At 40.9% G+C, this 20,278-nt stretch overlaps 2 protein-coding genes across 3 annotated transcripts; one reads left to right on the top strand and one right to left on the bottom strand.

The window, feature by feature from the left end:
- The first annotated feature begins 169 nt into the window (after positions 1–169).
- Positions 170–4,504, top strand: traip (TRAF-interacting protein). Its single transcript, XM_069677702.1, has 16 exons — positions 170–239; positions 481–582; positions 701–758; positions 869–952; positions 1,144–1,183; positions 1,265–1,392; positions 1,510–1,604; positions 1,986–2,099; positions 2,224–2,311; positions 2,415–2,504; positions 2,590–2,678; positions 2,809–2,964; positions 3,056–3,101; positions 3,181–3,285; positions 3,374–3,424; positions 3,904–4,504. Exons 2-16 carry the CDS (start codon positions 485–487, stop codon positions 4,009–4,011), a joined length of 1,350 nt encoding a protein of 449 aa, XP_069533803.1. The 5' UTR covers positions 170–239; positions 481–484; the 3' UTR covers positions 4,012–4,504.
- Positions 4,505–6,026: 1,522 nt separating this feature from the next.
- grm6b (glutamate receptor, metabotropic 6b) lies at positions 6,027–19,063 on the bottom strand. 2 transcript variants are annotated; one of them, XM_069677698.1, is made up of 10 exons: positions 18,527–19,063; positions 14,805–15,024; positions 13,607–13,742; positions 13,288–13,442; positions 12,826–12,966; positions 12,521–12,721; positions 11,599–11,738; positions 10,025–10,648; positions 9,635–9,946; positions 6,027–6,266 (listed from the first exon to the last, which is right to left on the bottom strand). In XM_069677698.1, the coding sequence occupies exons 1-10, from the start codon at positions 19,061–19,063 to the stop codon at positions 6,027–6,029; spliced, it is 2,706 nt and encodes a 901-aa protein (XP_069533799.1). The 2 variants fall into 2 exon arrangements, with proteins under 2 accessions (XP_069533799.1, XP_069533800.1); XM_069677699.1 differs by having other exon boundaries at positions 14,808–15,024.
- Positions 19,064–20,278: the final 1,215 nt, after the last annotated feature.

The raw sequence follows: 20,278 nt of genomic DNA, 5'->3' as shown, positions 1-20,278 counted from the left end.
AGAGTTGTGGCCACGTTTACGAGCAGCACGTGAATGCAGCGTAAGGGGCGGTACTTACGTTTGAACGTACAGCGGGGAAACAGAGCAGCTGCAATGGAGCAACAATTGTGTTTATGTTAGCAATATGTGGGTTTGTCTAATGGAGATAATTCAACTCCGTTAAAATGTTATATTCCATATACAATTAGGGATGCTTCATTTCAGCTCAGGGCTGTGCAGAAACTTGACGTCTTTATTGTGTAAGTACCACTCATAAAAAGACAGCCAACGCTAACTAAAGCTAAATTGCATTAGCCTAGCTCAGTGGTTGCGTAACGATTGTATGTCTAGTAACGTGTTGGCTAACACCAACGTTAACGTTACAGCTTTACCCAAACTATTTTACGTAGCCTATGCTCACGAATATGTTCAAGTAACACTTTTTGTACGTCAAGTAATATGGTTTCCCTTACTTTTCATAAAAGGGTAATACTTTTACAGTAAGATGCCTATCCGAGCGTATTGCACAATTTGCTCGGATTTCTTCGACCACTCAAGGGATGTTGCTGCCATCCACTGCGGACATACTTTCCACTATGAATGGTAATCCAACTAAATTCAATTTCCAACAAAAGTAACATTTCTAATATATATATATATATATATGTGTGTGTGTGTGTGTGTGTGTGTGTGTGTAAAACACTTTCCTGTCTCGTCTCAGCCTGCTCCAGTGGTTTCAGACGGCCCCCACAAAAACCTGTCCACAATGTAGAAAACAGGTAAGGTTATAGTAACTTATCCAAATGCTAAACGTCTTACTTGGCAGCACAGGCTGAACTGATCTGGCCAAACAGAAGAAAAGCATCAACTTCTTGTCCTTTGTGTATAGGTCAGCACCAGACACATTATCAGCAAGCTGTTCTTTGACATTGGTGGAGAGGAGGAGGGCTCAGCTGACCCGGAAAGTTTGCAGGTACCAAACTTAGAGCTTCTAAACAGTACATCAGTCTTGATATAAGGTTTTAACAAACATTTTTAGAAGTGGTGAGTCAGTGTTAACATTTTTAACTCCTACAATAAGAAATGGTACAGATAGTCCTCCTTGTCATAACATCATCTGGATTCAACTGATAGTGTTATATTTTGTTTATCTCCTTTCCTTAGAATGAGCTTGATAGAATGAGGGCACTTGTAAGCTCTAAAGGTAAGAAATTGACTACTGTTGTGATGCTAAATTGGTAAAAGAATGAAGAAAAACTTTATCAACTGTCTGATCAATTTGTAGAGCGTGATTGGCGGGACAAACAGAAGGTGGTGGAGGGTTTGAAGGACACTGTGGACAGGCAGAAGAGAGACCTGGACAGTGTGCGGAAAGAGGTTATGGAAAAGGAGATGCTCTGTTCTGCCCTCAGAGTAAGCTGCCTGTTCCTTATTATTTAAAACCAGGTTCTGTGCTTACTAATAACTCACAATGGCTCTGTCATAAAAAACTATTTGTCTACTATATGTATTATTTTTTTCTTTATACAGAAACAGATGACGTATCTTGAGACACAACAGAATGACATTAAGGCTGCCAAGGAGGAGGCCCGGCGACTGAGGACCAAAATGAAAACCTTTGAAAGGTATCTGTAGTCATAGAAGTGCTAGCCTATTACATTAAGGCTTATAAGTTGGGCCACACTTAATCATCATATTATTTACTACTCTGATAGTGTGAAAATGGTTTTATATGGTCATGCTCAATATTGATAGGATGACAGTGTTGTGCTGTATGAAAAGTCGTAAAGTAAATTTGTAGTGGTTTGCTGGAGAAAAAAAAATATGAATTTGGATTACAGGCAAGCAAAGTAGGGAGTTTCATTGTTCAATTCCCTTATTGAAAATAATACAAAGTTTTAAATTTTAAATTTAAATCTGCAAGGTCTCTGTAGTACTGTTTATTTGTTTATTGTGAAAGAAAATCATACTCATTCTGTGCACTTATAATGCTGTTTTTGCCCCAGCCTGGAGGTGTTGTTGCAGGGCCAGAGATCTGAGGTGGAGTCCATGATCACAGATATGGGCATCAGTCAGGCGGCAGTAGAGCAGCTCTCCATCTACTGCATCTCGCTCAAAAAGTAAGTCGCCCAAAAGCTATGGATTTTTAACTGATAGATTATAATTACATCACAGCTTTAACCCCAAAAAATGCAACTTCCCTGTCAACATCAACTGAATATATCTCCTCCTTTCCTTGTTTAGAGAGTATGATAATCTAAAAGGAAGCCTGAAATCTTCAAATGACATGTGTGAGAAGCTAAAGAGAGAAGTGCTCAGCTCAAACAACAAGGTAACTTGTTAGTTAGGTATGTTAGTTAGTTGCCGCACCCATGAAAATCAATTTTTTAAATTTCAAATCTCTAAAATCAGAGAGCTTTTTGGTGTTCTTTTAGTTGCACAAAGCCTCACTGGAGGTGAATCAGACCAAAGAGGACATGAAGTCTCTGCAGAGTGATCTGGCCAATGCTGACAAAGAAATCTCTGTAAGGGAAATCCAACACAAATGCTTTTGCTTTCAATATCAGAGAAATTCATGGTTGTAACTCCTGCATGTACATCTGTCCACAGAGTCTGAAGAAGAAAGTGGAGTTTCTTCAGAGGACGCTGAGCACCCCGACACGGACAAATGAAGCCCTCAGTCGACTCGTTTTTGAAAGGTGCGTCGCCCAGCCCCTGGAGAGAAATCTTCACACTCGTCTGAAGTCTTGTCTTTCATGAAAACATCACAAGCACACACACACCTGTGTGTGTGAGTTTTACTATGGAGTTTCTCTGCCCATCTTTTAGCCCTGCCCCAATGGAGCTGAAGCACCCTCATCTCCACCAGCCTGCAGGTAGTGAGGATATTGACCTCAATATGACCTATGACATCACTACGCCAGATGATGTAGCCAAGAGGCCGACGCAGGTCCCATCCAAGAAGATGCGACTTGACCCTCCCGTGTAAGTTTGTCTTTATTTTGTTATATTTTTTGCTTAAGAATTAAATAGATATTATGTAAAATGTTGTGTAAAATGCTCTTTTTTCCCCCAGGTCTTCTGTGTCCAAACACCACGAGAAAAGTTCAGCTCCAAGCAAGGTAGGTTTGTAAATGTCAATCAAACCGGTCCATTTTGAAATCAGGTGTGCATTACCCTGAATATTTTTCCTTACCTCAGACTCGAGATGAGGATGGATCCATGGATTCTTTCTTGAGGAACTCCCTCTTGTTCAGAAAGAAGACTTTCGGTAGCATGTTGGACCCCCAGAGGAAGCCAGGGGCTGTATGTAATCCTTCACATCAGGTCTAATCTTTTATTGTGGAAATTGTCCTTTTTAGTGGTTTACTGACAAAAATGTTTCTTGTTTCAGGTTAAAACTGGCTATGATGGTTTAGGAGGACGTACTAAATTCTTCCAACCTGTATCCTTTTTTCAGTTGTTGAATTGCATTACTTAATAATTAATTTGATTGTTGATGTTAGTACATTACATTCCCTCTGATAGACAGTCTGCCCAGCACCAAAAAAGCAAGTAGATGGTGGGCATAGTGAAGCATTAAGCAGCTAAAGGGCTAAATGTTTATTTTTATTTTTTTCTGAGATCTTTGTAGAGATCCAAACAGAGTTTAATTATATTTATCAGGTTGATATCACCATTTTGAAGCGATCATATGTCAAAGTTGTATTTAAACCTTTTTCCTCTAGCCCAAACCTGCAAAAACTGAACAAGGCTACACGTATAAAAACACATTTTCACATATCCATTTTGGACATTTTTAAGTGTCAGAGAATAGTCTTGGAAGAAGTTAAAAATTCTCAGCAAATGTTCATGTTTAAAATTATTAAGGACCAAAAAAAAAGCATTGATGTTAAGATCCCTTAACCGAGCACTTCACTGCAGTCTCCTTTATCAGAGATTCGGCCACTAATGAAAGCAAAAAGGAAAAAGGTAACCAGGCCTCTGCCCAAGATTGCAACTTGCCTGACTCTGGACAGCTTCCTCGAGTAAGTGCTGACCTCTCTGTATCCCTATGTGGAGTCAGATTGCTGCGTGTGATGTAGTGCTGCTGTGGCACTGATAACCAGCCTGGTAGCAGGACTGCCACTCGGCACTAAACAGGACTTCCCGATTTAACTTTTTTTAAAAGCAGTAACGGACTACAAACATGACAACAGAGGCGGGGCTTTTGGTGACGTCGGCAAAGCTGCAGTAAATGTATTTTTTGTGATGACTTGAACTTTTTTATGTGGACAGTGTGTCTTCATCTGCTTTCTCTTCTGTTGTTGTTATGTGTGTGATTGTACATGTTAGAGACAAACCAACTTATTTGTGGACCATCTGAATGTCAGTACTCTGTGTTATGTCATTGATTATCACTGCGGCATCTATTTTCTGTATCCCGAAAAATAATTAGTTATTTTTCGCAGTAATTTAAAACCCATCTCCTTAAACTCCTACATGTGGATATACTGTAGGTATTTTAGTGAATTGGTCATGTCAGATGTACACCGACTCAAATAAACAATAGTTTTTAAATTAGGTTTGTGTGGAGTCTACAAACAATCCCCTCATATCTGTGCTTTTATTCACAACCATTTCACTGAGGTGTGCTGGCCTGCAGAGGGCAGTACAAACAATGTTTTCTCAAAGAATGACATGGATCTCAGTCGTCCTGCACTGTGAGGAGAAATGCACTGCACGTTGTAAATGCATAATCCATTTCTATTTAAAAGCCTGTGCCAGTACAGAATGAGATCCCTAAGAAAATGTGATGTAAAACACCTTCAGTAAAACCTGAGTTGTACATTGAGATCAAGTAAAAAAAAAACTACACTGCAAATAATATACTGGCGATTAATTCATTTTAGGAGTTGCCTTGTATTAAATGAACAGAAATGCAGAAATGAGAACGTAGTAATAGAGGACCTTATTGTGGCAGAAAGTCAATCAAATACAACCAATGACATGAAGCTTCCTGATAAGGTTTCCTTGAGGAGTGAATGTAACAGTAGCTGGTCTATGTTTTTAGTGTGGTTTACATGTTGCTTTACAGCCTGACCTTTAATGGGATTGCATTATATTTAAATAAACAATATCAGGAAATTCCAAACATTGTTTTCCACTATGGAGAAGAAAAAGTACCAGGCAGAACATGGGTATCCTGTTCTCAATCACTCTTATCCTGTCGCACCCATGAATTTACAGTTTCCACAATGAAAACCAGCTTGTAATAAAATAATTGCATAAATAACACTTAAATGAAATGCTTTGTAATGTAATGCAACGCATTTTTGAGTGGACACTGAATGAGTCTGTTGTGAGTGGTTATAGATTAATTATAGCGTCCTAGGGGACTTCGTCATAAATAGAAACAAGAGAAGGTGTTGGTGCACTTTCAAAGCTAGTTCCTTCCAGTGCAATCAGAAGAAAAGTCACGACACCCCTTACAAACAAGATTTCAAAACATTCATATACACATAAAACACAATCCATGCAGTGCAACTGGAGCCAGTAAACAATGAGCTCCACTGACCCCCCGGGATTCCACACTCATGTACATCTTCCTGTAGGCCAAAGGTCACCATTCAAACTTAACCTTTTTTTTTCCCTACACAACATTTCCCAGGGAAAGTTAAAGCAAACCATACCTCATTGTCACATTGAGGTGCTCATGTGGATATTGTTACCAAAAAAAGAAAACATCTTAAATCTTGCTGTCCATTCAGGACGCATCAACATCCGTCCAGTTCTTGTTCAAGTGTACTCAAAAGTTGTCCATTTAAGGAGGAGCGTTCTGTTTCCATTTGTGCTTCATTCTGGGTTCAGCAGATCTGAGTTATCTACGTGTGAAAAGAAACAATATCCTGAAACGTCTGCTGGTGTTTCAATCGATAGTAGAAAGGAGAGGGGAAGATCCAGCCAAACTAAACTGAATGCAGATTTTTTTTTTCACCAATCACCAGCCATCTTTGTGTCAGGTTGTTGTGTTACGTGAAGAAAACATGGACCTGGTTTAATTAGTTTCACTGTGATCTGTCTGGCTCGATCTTGGACTCTCCGTTCTGTTTGTCGTTGGACTTCTGTGACAGATGTGTGGACACGGTGGCTGCCTGGACCACAGCTTTGAAGCTGCGCTTTCTCTTCTGGACATTCTGCTCAGGATGGAAGATGATGACATAGACTTTGGGGATGTAGAGCATGCCCAGGGACACGGTGGCGCTCAGGCTCATGGACACTGTCAGGGTGGTGGTCTGAATGAACATCTGCAACAGAGAGTAGTAGGTCATCCTATAATCCTATACACACACCTCTGGCCACATTATTGAGCAGATTATCAATTAACCGCTGCACATTTGTTTGAAATCCATAAGTATGCAGTTAATAATTGATTATATGATCTTGCACAGGTTCAAGAGAATATACTGTATGTCATTTCATAGGTTGTCACAATGCAGTCTTTACAATTTTCATCTCAAAGCACAGGAGGCAGTGTTTTTCCCCTGATGAATGATTTATGACCCGGTATATGTAGTCAGGAATGGAGGCTCTATTTATGGGCTTTGACCATGTCTACTCCTGACTGTTCTTCCTCTTATTGCAAATCCAACAGTAATAATGTGAAGTGACTTCTCCTGAGATCTGCCTCCAATAAATTATGAACTCATTATTCCAGCAAATGGTACAGGTCATAAATAAATCAGGCCATATGTGCCATAAATAAGATATATTTGTGCCATAAATAAGTCATAAATTGTACACTATCCTCAGCGGCTTAACACATCTTGGTATCTCATGCTGATGCACATATAGTTCCCTTTATCATCTCTATCATGCCTTTTATCCAATTCTCACAGTGACCTCTCCATTTATAAAAGGAGCTGTGCTGATTTATGAGCACATAGTGGATTACATTCATGCGGTGGGCCCGAGGCGAGCAGAGACACTGATTCAACAACAGTGAATGGTTCTTCCATATGTAAATACAGACGTCAAGCAGGTAAATCTCTCTTCCCACACGTGGTCTTACACATGATGGAAGGATAACAGCCCAAAGGCCAGACAAAAGTCAGTGTCTATATTTAGCTCTTTTCTAAGTGATGATTAATTGAATGGGATGGCTGAATTGGTCTACGAGGGGTCCCTACCATCCCTCAGCTCATCTGACCTCCTTTCTCTCCCTCCCCCCTTTTCTTAATTCACTTCATTTCCATTCGGAGGAGGTGAAAAGACTTTGAAAGCACCTCAGGCTTTAATTGTTTCAGCCTGGCTGATTCATAATACAGCTCTCTATTAGTCAAAGCATATCTCTGTTTTTCAAATATTCCCCCAACAGTCTCGGACTTTGTGACGGCAGAAAGAGCCCACAAGCTAAATTAAACTCAGTAGTCAGTACAGTGCAGGCAGGATGTCCTGTGAGTACAGAAGGAAGCAAATGCGATATGACAGGCAACAAACTCAGATTTCCCTCTGAACATCTGAGGGATTCATTTACTCTCTTACAGTTATTGTGTATTGCATAATTCTGATTCAACAGATCAATGAAAATACTCCCATTAATAAATAGGACCTACAGCAAAGAGTGGTGTTAATTAGTGAAGTAAATCTTCTGAGGTTCGTTTAGATTTCAGTAGTTTATCACTTGGTGGATTAAAACCACAAAGCAAATCATGTTTTAAAAAAATTATTGCAAAGTAGGTGTAGGAATTAACTTTCTCATTAATAAAGGCAGAATGAAGAGAGTAGGAATTTTCCGCCGTCTTTATAGTTCTTTTGGCATGACTAGATCTACCCCCACAACTGTGAATATTTTGCTGCTCTTCTTTATCTTATGTAATAAACAGAACATGCAGACTTTGACTTTGACTTTGAATTGTTCATCAGATAAAACAAGTACTTTGAAAACACAACTTTGGGCTGTGATAAGTTGTGATGGACTTTATTTCACTTTTCTCTGATGTTTTATAGAAAATAATATGGAATCTATTTGGATGCAATGTATTTTTAGGTTTATAAAGCACGCTACAAAATATACTCCATCCGGCATTCACACAAGCCCCCCTGTAAGTCAGCTATTAAATATTCATTAATTGATAAATATAGTTAAGAGTTACAGGGGCAGTCCAGATTTATAGACACTACTGTAAATGTGCCAGTATAGCCATCTTGGCTTATTTTAAACGGCATTTCCTGGACAGATTGACTGACGCCTCCAAATGACACATACCAGCAATACATACAGCAGAGCACTGTGGCATTTTATCATTAATTATAACTGATGCATTAATGTGTAAGCAGCATTTTTTGTGGTTCAGCTGAGGTGGCACAATTCATCCATCCATTATGTATACCGCTTGGCTACCGATTGGCTCCAGCCCCCCCATGACCCTGAACAGGATGTTCAGGGTCATGGGGGGGCTGGAGCCAATCCCAGCTGTCATTGGTTGAGAGGTGGGGTACACCTTGGACTGATCGCCAGTCAATCACAGGGCTGACACATAGAGACCAATGACTGTATATATAGGTGGACAATGCGTCTCCACCTGCTCCCATTGTAAGAAATTGATGCCAAAATAGCCCCTGTGATAGGCGCTGCCATCTTGCGATGGCTACGTCATATGGAGCCAGAGACTGCGCAGTAGGGATCGGCGAGTGAAGCGGCTGTAGCTACTTCCGCTAACCCAAACAAACACTTAACTTACCAAAAAAACAGCAAGGATCCCGCACGCCGGCGTGTATAACAGCAGAATAGCTTCTCTGTGTTAGTCTGAGGTTAACGTTCACGGTATGGAAACTTCAATGACTGTAGTGATTGTTTTAGTTAGGTTTCCACTCGCGGATCGTCCTCCGCTCTGCTCACCCGGAACTGATTGGCTGCAGGAGCCGAATTTGTCAACAGTGCTGTCAATCATCATTTTGACAGCATCAAATAACTAATTAAAAATAAACTTGTCAGAAAAATGAACACGTGGACGTAAATCAGCATGATAATAACTAGCTATAATGACTGAAACCATGTCTGAGAAAAATGTATTGGACATGTATTTTGATTTTATAGTTTGACTCATGTCCCACCTGTTAACATGGAGGAGGCAGGCTTTATGACCTATACTGCAGCCAGTCAGCAGGGGGCGCCCGAAATGTTTTGGCTTCACTTTTAGGGAGTTGTCATGTCGTCCATCTTTTTATACAGTCTATGAAAGAGACAGACAACCTTTCACGCTCACGCCCACACCTATGGACAATTTAGAGTCACCAATGAACCTAATGAGCATGTCTTTGGACTGTTGGAGAAAGCCAGAGTACTGGGAGGGAACCCACGCTTGCATGGGGATAACATGCTAACTCCACACAGAAAGGCCCACTTCATCCCAACAACGGTTCGAACCTTCTCGCTGTGAGGTGACCACCTTGCAGCCGAGGTGGCACTTGTTTATTTAAAAAGTATTTTATATACCGCTGTGTTGTTCAGTCTGTAAATTCCTCATAAAGAAGTTGGTCATTTTGTAAGCAAAATCTTGATCTTTAATGTAACAAATGTATTTCCCTCTGAAATGTAGTGGAGTAAGACTAAAATAGTACCTCCATCATCAGAAGTGACCTGTAATGCTTGTAAAAAGGTGAAATGTCCCACCTTCTCAGTAGACTGTGCTGTCCCAAAGAAGATTGGTACGAATGCCAGCCAGATGATGCAGGTGGTGTACATGGTGAAGCCGATGGGTTTGGCCTCGTTGAAGGTTTCAGGAACTCCTCTGCTCTTGATGGCATACACAGTGCAGGTGATCATCAGTACAATACTGTAGCTCAGACACAAGATCAGGGATAGATCGGACATATCACACTTCAGCACTCCACGGGCGAACTCTGGGTTTGGGGGTTTCTGCTCCTCGTAGTCAATAATGGTGTGAGGGGGCATAACACCAAACCAGATGAACACTGCGAGTATCTGCAGAGCAAGGAGCATTAGTTAGAGTGCTATAAAGGACCTAGGTGGTGTTTGTGAATAAGGAATCCACGTGCTTACCTGCACTGAGATGAGTATAAAGGTGATAATCAGCTGAGAGGTTGGACTGATGAATTTAGGGGGCGTGACCGACTTCTTGCCCTGTTCGAAGATTCGGTAGATGCGGTTGGTCTTGGTGAGCATTGCAGAGTAGCTGATACACATGCCAAGCCCCAACAGCAGCCTCCGAAAGGCGCACACAGCCACGCTGGGCTCAGCTATCATGAGGAAAGTAATGAGGTAGATTAGGAAGATGCCTGTCAGCAACACGTAGCTGAGCTCTCTGCCGGAGGCCCGAACGATGGGTGTGTCGTTGAAGCGGATGAAGGTGACGATGACTCCAGTGGTGGCCAGGATGCCCAGGATTGCCAGGAAGACGGGGATGATGGCCCAAGGAGAACTCCACTCCAGCTTAATGATGGGCGTGGGCCGGCAGCCTGTACGATTCTTTAAGGGCCTCATGTCGAAGGGGCACATGTCGCAGGAGAATTCATCCAGCAAGTACTGGTAGCCATCGCAGAGCTCGCAGTGCCAGCAGCAGGGAACACCTTTCACCATCTTTTTCCTTTCTCCAGACTCGCAGGGGAAACTGCACACTGACTCTGGGATCTTACGGTCACCGCCAGACCACTGCATCTCCTCAGCCTAGTGTGGATGTTAAGACAACATTGTGTTATTGAACTTAAAGTAAAAGCACTGGCTAAAATGATGTAAAAGGCTAAACATTTTTATTCAGTGGGGCCGACACTATTTGGAGCCTGACTCCACTTATTGGTTGTCCAAGACTAATTAAAGACTCGGGACAAAATTTCTGCCACATCAGTGTTATCTAACATGCCAGGCTTGATTAATTGTCTGGAAGGCCAACAATCCGGCTCTCACACTGGATATCTTGCAAATCAGGCATTTTGGCTAGCTGGTTTCAGAAGGTCCGTGATCTTGTCCATGTTGGTTCCTCTTCCCCCTCTCTTCCAGTATTACCAGAATTGTATTTTAAATGTTAAATCCGAAAATGTGATCGAGGGGCTAAAAGCAAAGCTCCTGAAACCTGAGTTGAACATTCAACTGTTCTAGTGCCTGCACCACATTTTGAACTGCAGGTTCAGGCCATGCTTAGAGGCTCTTCAAATGTACGAGTTAATTTAACCGAAAAACAGGACAACCAAACAGTGTCTTCCCTTACCATAATCTAAGTCATGACGGAACTTGGCACATTGATGCATTTCTTGAAAAAAGCTTCTTATGCAAGTTTTCGCTGAGAAGACAAATATCTCTGTTATTCTGTAGGTATAGCAGTTATATTAGAGAATGTTACATAGGTATTAGCTCAGCTTAGCATTTAGCCACGAAACAAAGAATTGCTAGATTTTCCACAGATTTAAGAGATATAACATTAATATTTGAGCTTTAAGTTGCTGGTAATCAGATTTTATTTAACCTATAGACAGAGCCAGGCTAGCGGTGTTCCTCTACTACCAGTCTTATCTTCTGGCTCTAGCTTCACAGTTAGCCTACAGACATAACAGTGGTATCAATTTAAAAAAAATATTGAACTAATTGTAGAAGCTGTGCCTCAAATGGATCAAATGTTTTACATTGAGTCGGAGGTGGTTTGTCCACTGGCCAATATCCTTGTAGCCAGGGTTGCTGACATTGGACAGTTGGTACTGGAAGATGTCATAACGACCAGGAGCATCTCCGTTCTCATTGAACATCACTCCAGTTCCTGCGCTACCTGTTTGATAGAAACAGAGTTTTAATGACCTGTGTGCCATCAAGAAAGCAAAGAAGGGAATCAGAGGAGAGAAGGAATTCAATCTTTCTAGAGACATGCATCTCCATCTTTAGTGGCAGAGAAAACACCCACACAGTGTTGAATACAGCTTGTGTTTGCTTTCTTCAGTCTTGTGCAGTCATGTAAAAGCTGAGTGCAGGATGCTCTTTAGTGAAGGCTCTACTCCACGTGTACAGTCTTCCAGTGCACTTTGCTCTGTTGCCCTAACGTGATTGAATGTTCGTCTAAGGTCCCCGCAGGCGCTCAATCAGAAAATCTTCCATACAAGCCAAGGTCAACCAACAAGACGAGAGCAATAAATAGGATGCTTTCACAGAACACTTTTTTTTCCCTTTTTCCAAACTGTGGCTTTTTTATGAAAGACGAGGATGAAAAGCAAGAGCGTCGTGTATTAAAGAAGACCAAGGAGGCAGCCCTAGGGAAGGGACATGCTCAGAAGAAGTTTGCTGTGTTCTGTAACTAGGTACATTAGCCGAACATCTCAAGGCTCCCGAGGCTGACCTTCCTTCTACAGATTTTTTCTTTTTTTAAATGTGTCTTTTCACAACTTCTGCAGTGATGGAGAGCAGCAGTGGTAAAGAAACAGTTTTGCAGGAATACATCTCCGAATAGAATTTCTTATCCAATATCAAACAGATTATTACATTGAAATAAAACTTTTGAATCTGATGCAACGAACTGCTTTAGATAGGAAGAAAACAGACTGAAAGTCATAAGCTTACCATTGAAGTTGACAGAACGGATGTATTGAAGAAGCATTCGTCCTTCCACAGGGTCCATCTTCTCGCAGACACCCATGGAGCCAGGACATAGGTCCAGGTGCATGCTGTGTAAGGCGTGGGCCATGGCGTACACAGCATCTATTACAAACTGCACCTTGCCCTCCTGCTCGTACTGAGAATCTCGACTGATTCTTTCCTCACCTAACCAACAAAAAGTGTCAATGCAGCAAAAATAATCCCAAAGACAGAACAAGGTAAAATGTAGTTTCATTTTCAAAGACTTCCATCAACTATAGCCTGCTCACCTGTACATTTTCTTCTGCCAAGTTCATACTTTATACCAGGGCGCGTTAGTTTGCACTTGAAGTCATCCTCCCAGAATTCTGCAAACCAGATGTTTCTTCTGTTGTTTTCTAGCGATCTTGAAGTAAAGTACTGGTCGAACCCTAAAACGTTTAAGAAACCAGATGCTTCATGCTTTGAAACCATATTACTCAGATTGATATATTAATATAACTATATTAATAATCATATTTTTATTAAATCAGCCCAAAAAAATCTAATTTTTCCACAATGAAATATGGCAATGTCTTCATTCATTTTTTATTGACAGAAATATCTTGTCGTCAGTCATTTCCTTTACTTGTTGCATTGATATTAGACTCATCTATCAACGTCATGCATAAGTCAAAGGCTATTCTATATATTCCTTTGCCATCAGTTTGTTAGAGGGAGATGTCGTATTTTGATGGAATAAATGCACCCACCATCAATAGAGGCTCTTTTAGGCAGGATGGTGACAGCACCCTCAGCCACCTCCTCCTGGTCCTGAATGGGGGAGTTTTTGGCCCCCCAACTGTCAGAGCCAACAAACAGGAAGTGGCCTGTCAGGTTGGCTTTTTTGGCAGCCTGCAACACCCGTCTGAAAGAGGAAAGATTTTGCTTCATCACACACTTTCTACTTTACTCCTCTGCTACATGCTAAGTGTGATCATCATAGAGGAGGCTTGACAATTAAATATAAAACAATTAAATTGTGCACATTTTAACATTCTCTAACATAACATGCCATAGAGCTTCACTCACTTGATGTCGTCCTCGTTGGCAAAGATGATGACTCCACGAGCATTAGAGGTCTCCATTAGTCTCTTGATGATCTTTTCAAACTCCCCTGGTCTGGGCTCTCTGGGAATCTTTATGGACTGTGCAATACACAGCCCACCTGTGTCAGAGACATGGGGAATACTTGCATTAGTGTACAACCTTTTTTTCTGCCTTAATGACATTCCCACAAGCCTAATAAGAAAGTGTTACCATTCTAACAGGCAAAACTAAGATGGTTACCGTTAGCCCAAAGCACCACTGTGCCTAATGAACTCCTAGCATGGCTCTAGCCTATAGGCAACTCTTGGTTTTCCAGAAGACCATCAGATCTTAGCCAGTGCTGAAACTGGGACGAATGTCTTAACAAAGAAATGATGCTGTGAACCAAGTATAACAAATTATTAGACCGAGTTAAACCCTTGACGAGCCTATAGCCAAACCAGCAGCTTTGGGTTGTGTGTGTCAGAGTGCTATCATTTGTTGGTGGTTCAATTCCCAGCTCTCTCAGTCTACATGTCAAAGTGTCCTTGGGCAAGACACTGCTCCTGGTGGCATAGCCATCGCTGTGTGAATGTGATGAGTGATTGACAGTTGGGCACTAAGTGTAGCAGCCTCTGCCATCAGTGTGTGAATGGGTGAATTTGATGTGTAAAAGCGCTTAAGTGGTGCGAAGACTAGAATAGCGCTCTCTAAGTACAGTCCATTTACCATTTACATGAGAGAAGAGCAATTTAACAGTCATCAAGTAATTTTACTTATAACCATGAGCAAGAGGCAAAGTAAGGGAATCAAAAAGGTAATTAAGATTCATCCTCTGGAAACCATTAATGACTGAAATGTCAATATTTATTGTCATAGCAAGATATTTCGTTTGGGACCAACATGTTGGATTAACAGCCTGGCTAGCATGACTAAAAACAACTTGCTACTGTAACAGTGAACTGTCCAGCACTGTCATTCTTGGCTGTACAATATGTGTATGTTCAATTATATGAAATCTGAGCTCTAGTTATATAATTTGATCTTTCAAACCCATATGAGTTGCTGACTTCTGTTTGCACTGATAGTCCTTGCGTATTAAATTTTTTCTTTTCAAATTTTGGTGTTCAAATAAACACTGCTTGATGACGAATCCCTTATTGTCTTGGCAGTGAATTCATATTTATACAGAAAGGCACACAACCTGCTTCTCTGGATATCTGAAGGAAGGCGTCCACACCACTCTCTCCATAATTGCCCTCGGAGGCCAGGGTGGAGACGTAGTTCCAGCCCATGGCTTTGACGATGTCCACCATGGCCTGGGCCTGGTAGGAGTCCGGAGGCACCACACGGGAGAAGAACTCATAGCGGCTGTTGTCGCTCAGCTCGGGAGCAGTGGAGGCATAGCTGATCTGGGGGATCTGAGACATACGGATGGGTGAGTGCTGACGAAAGGGTCAGGTCAAGTGGAAAAGATGAGCATCTCTGACTATAAGGCCAGTATGTGATACAAAAGGTAAAAAGAATGACTAGAAGAGGCAGTGACCCATGTCAGAGGATGATGCACCACTTACTCACTAACAAAACCCTAACAGTGTCAAACAGAGGACTCCACATTAATACTGACAAGTTGCAGTGCATTAAAACACCAAAATTGTAGTGTCATGGAGAGCGTTTATCTCTGAAAGTGTTTGTGTTCTCAATAATTCTCAGAACTGAGGCATGTTCACAGTTCGCTCAGGCCTGGTCTGCGTTGTGAATAAAACGTCACCGTGAAATACAGATGTCATGAACCACAGCTGTAAAAGCATTTGTTTGGGGGAAAATGGATGAGAAGATTAATTTACTGGTGTGCTACTTCTTTAATGACACAGTTTATGTCGATAGCCTCAACCCTGACCCTGCTAATGCCGGTCCCCCAGCATGGCTTAACGCCGGGCCCTCTGAAGGGGACGGGGAGAGAAAGGTAGACACAAGGGGTAGTGAAGGGAGAAGGAGATAGGAGCGAGAGAACCATTTCACAGATTATCTGGAAGGATTATAGGGGTTTTAGTCAAATTACGTTAAGCACAGAGGGAGAGACAGAGATCAAGAGACTGGAAAAAGGCTAGCATTTCTCAGCTGTAAGCCATACAATATATTTAATTCTGATGGCCACGTGCAGCTTCAATTTGCTCCTGTGTTTCACCCCCATCAAACTCGAATTGACTGGACAGCCTCCACGTTACAGAGCACGTCGTCCACCAGTGGTGAAAGTTCTCAACAAAAAAAAACCTCTTCCATCAGTATTTGACGAGTCTGCCGTCTGACATGTGACATAGTGTCCAGAGACTATGTCTCAGTGCCAGGTGAGAGCGAGGTGATACAGTTGTTTAGATACAAATTGGTAACGAACAAGGAAACACGTAATCCTCTCCAAATTAATCCTGCAGAAGCATCTGCACCAATTCACTTTGTCAAATCAATGAGCCGTATCAGTTACACGTATCCACTTACAATCCGGCGCTGCTGAACTCTTCTCAGTGTCGGTAAATAGATAGATAGCGGATATTCTGGGATCCAGGCCAAGGAAACATGATCGTGCCTTTGCCCTGACATAATGGCCTGATTAAACGTAACTAAATGTTAAACATGAGAGTGAGCAGATGCTGGTATACAGATATAGTTACGAAAAACTGAGCCTGGAGAGTGGGGTGTTAGAAAATGATAAATGGCTAAAGTATAAAATGCTGAAGGGATGGAAGCTGAACAAACGTTGGAAAATTTGACTTCATTCAGAGTGTGCTATTTAGTATTGGGTTATGCTGAATAGACTTATTATTATTGTTATTATTATTATTCATCAATATTTTTTTAAATCTATAAAATGTCTAAAAAAAAATTAAAATTATGGTTACAAATTGCTTATTTTGTCTAATCAGTGATTATAAATTTAAATATATTTGATTTACAGTGATGAAAAAGAGAAAATCAGAAAGTCCTTAAATTTAAGATGTTTAAACAATCAGTCTCTAATCTGTCAGCACTAATCGATAATAATAATATATAATAATAATAATCAGCTACACATGACCATTTCTTTAAGGTTTTCTAAGTATTAATATTAAGTATTCTCTGTGTAAAAAGTCTTTACTTGCTTGAGATAATCCATTTTCAACCTGATCCATTGAATATAATACAAAATTCAAACTTCATAAACTGCAACAGGGATAACTGCCGATGATATAAATTGACCTACAGCTTCAGCTTCCACTTATTGAGAAATATAGCCGATTGATGAGAGTATGTACGGTGGATGCTAAAGCACCTCTAGCTCTCTCTGAGAGCAGATGTTTAATGTAAAGTTAACATGAGTCGAGAAACATCCACGGTCCGGAGAGCAGCACATATGGAGAGCAGGAGGAAACACACCATTTAGCTAAATCTACTCCACACCGTCCACGCTGCAAGTCGCTGTTATCCCAGAACCAATGTCATCCGCTGCCCTGATGCTCTATTTTCAGCCCAGGGTCCTGAGCTGCTGAGAGGGGCTTAGTGGAGGTTGGGATCTATAATTCTGTAGTTAACATCTGCCTGAATGCAAGCTGCCTTTCCTTGGCTCTCAACATCCTCACTGTAAAGAAAGCTCCAGAGAGAAGCACTGAGCAAGTTGAACTTTTTTTTATGTAAAAAGTAATTTGGCCAATCTGATCCAGACTTGGGTTTATTATTGCATGTTTCTAGATTTCTGGCAGACTATGTCAGTAAGTGGATGACAACATGACATGATGTGGGATTTACGCAGACTCAGTGTCCCATCATCGCTATAAGCAGTGTAATCAATTATCAAAGGTCATCATCTGTCAAAAGAAAAACCTGTACACTGAACACATAAAAGGGATTAGCCTGCAGAGGTTAACCCTAACAATGGATTTTGAGTCCTGTGAAGTTAACCTGCAATCAACACAGAAGCTCTGTCAAATAATTTGTTTTAAATGATGTGTTTCAAAATCAAAGCAGGTTAAATATGTGCAGAATGTGTGTCTGTACAGCAGAAACAAGATGGTGCATGTCAATGATTTTATGTTATTACATCTGTGAACTAGATTTGTAAAACTCATAAGAAAACTGCAACTAAATTTAAACCATGCTCACGCAGAAGAATACAAACAGTATAACAGTGAAAATTTCATGAAGGTCCCATTCATCATCTGAGAGCAGACTTACAGTGAATGACACCTTTGTTTGCACCTGTGCACTTTAGCTAGATCAGTGCTCAGTGAAGGTGAAAATAAAAGTTCCGCTAGTTTGAGTCTCAGTCCACCTGTGTCTGTGTGTGTTCAGACACATGGGAAGTCCAGTTTCTGCACTCAGCTTGTCACTGATTTCACTGAAAGATGTTCATTACTAAACATACAAAATATTAACAATGTTTTATCATCGTTTTGGCAAATGCAGTTTCAGCTGACTCTGAGTTGGAAAGTCTTAGACTAACTCTTGTGACCCCTTAAAACAAAGCAATACCAATAATTACCCCTAATCACTCATTATATTTGAAGGATTATAAGATATGAAGACATAAAAGAATCTAGAGATTTTTATTTTAGGTTGTATGGTATTTATGCAATTCTTTTTAAAGAAATTGGAATGCCTAATATTGTGTTTGTTTGTATTTTTATCATAATTAGGTGTAATTTTTTAGATGGTTTTTATTCCTCTAATCATTTTAGAATTCACCTAAGGGCCCACAAGGAGATCCCAACCCCAAGGTGGTGAATGCTTGCTTAGCTCATGTGTCTCTGTATCCTCCTTTGGGAATAGATTAAAGAAAAAGAAATCATGGACTAAGGCCTTTTTCTGGATTAACTTACTGAAAAGAGGAACTGTCCCAAAATATCTTTCCAATATGTGATCAATAAATACAGGAAGGGAAAGAAAACTCACGGCAAACAATCTGAGCACATTGGCCACCATGATGGACACCGAGCTGCCAGATGCCCCGATCACTCCGACCACCCTCTCTGGTTTTGGGATGATGGGAGGCTCTCCGTTTGAACAGCGCACATCTGACGTGTCCTTCTGGATGAGAGCCTGCACAAAGGTGAGCGACTGCTCCAGGGCGTAGGTGTCTCTGGAGCAGGTGTCCAGGATCCGTGCCCCCAGAGTAATGTTGGGCAGCAGGTCCGGGTCGCTGTTGATCTGATCCAAGGCGTACAGCATGGCCTCCAATCGATGGATCCCCTTCTCTCTCTTGACATCCCCACAGGGTACCCCGGCAGGTCCCCGGGAGTGCACAGGGAACAGCCCACCCAAGGTGATGTCACCCTCGATTTTGATGGACTGGGGCTGGGTGCCCTGCTGGGCCCACGTGCATGGACCAATACTCACCAGCAGCACCCACATCAGCTGGAGCCATGTTTGGTATGGTGAAGGTGAACCGAGCCAGCAGCACTGATGGGTCGAGCGGGCCTCTGATGTCATGATGACGACCAGCAGAGGTACTGACAGCACCAGGCCACTCCCTCTACCTTTGACACCTGAGGGCAGTCAGAGATGGGCTTTAAGGTCTGATTAACATCATCATAAGACAGTATGTATAATTTCCACAGTCAGATAAGAAAGACATGTCAAAATACTGCTGCCATTTACCTACTTTAATCTTTACTTTCCAGTATTTTATTGTATGTTTATAATTTAAATTTAAAGCTATATTTTATTCCACAGTATTCCACTACATTACTTTATATTGTGTATTTCTATTTGGTCTGTATCATCGGGGAAGCAATGGCTTTGTAAAATAATCAAATTCAACTTGCAATACTAAGGGTTTAATCAAATTTTAAAAAACGTACATGTGTTTTGATTCGTAAATTCACGTCCTTGTAATTTTGCATGAAATGCTGGACGTAATTCTTCAATCAAATTTGAAGAAAAGAGAAAAATGGACTGTGCCGCTCTTGCTTTTCATACTGAGCAAAGATATTAAGAAAAAAAAGAATTTCATAATTTTTTTGACTTTTTCACTTCTTTGGGTTTTTGAACGTTGCATGTATGCACAACACAACGCTGTAATTGTTAACCTGCCAGTGGATGTGTGTTGTTGAAGACAACAAAATGAAACCCTTATCAGAATATGCAACATATTATAATCAAAGGGCCCACTAAAATATATTCAAAGACATTTTTGACATGAAATATAATGATCTACAGCTGCAGTCTGTTTTGGTGCATTATGGGAAAAGTAAAGATACAAGAAAGCCCCAAAATAATCTTTATATGTAAACACCATAGAAGGGCTGTAGTTGAGGAGAAGATTTTAGCCAGCATGTGGGATGAGTGTGCACAAGAGTGAAAATTGGAAGCTTTTATCATGGAGAGCTGAAAGCCCATGATGGAAAACACTATAAATGTTGCAAAACAGAAAACATCAACTGAAGCTTCTCAGCATTTCATGCTCTAGAAGTTGGAGCAGGTTAATTTTTTCTGCACGAGGGTCATTGAACAAAGATACCAAAGACTTGTGCTGGTACATTTAAAATTGGGGAATTTTATTTTGTTAAAATCTTAATATATAAATTACACCTACATAATTACTCTTTGTGCACCTACAGATTTACTTTCTTTTCAATTGCAATTCATACTTAAACTTATATTGATGATTCAGAATCTGTGTATTTTTCTGTAATGCGCTTGTGA

This window comes from Semicossyphus pulcher, unplaced genomic scaffold (assembly GCF_022749685.1).
Source record: "Semicossyphus pulcher isolate SPU_LCO1_2020_fin unplaced genomic scaffold, fSemPul1.0.p SCAF_3, whole genome shotgun sequence".
NCBI lineage: Eukaryota > Metazoa > Chordata > Actinopteri > Labriformes > Labridae > Semicossyphus > Semicossyphus pulcher.
This window is presented reverse-complemented; position numbering and strand designations above follow the sequence as displayed.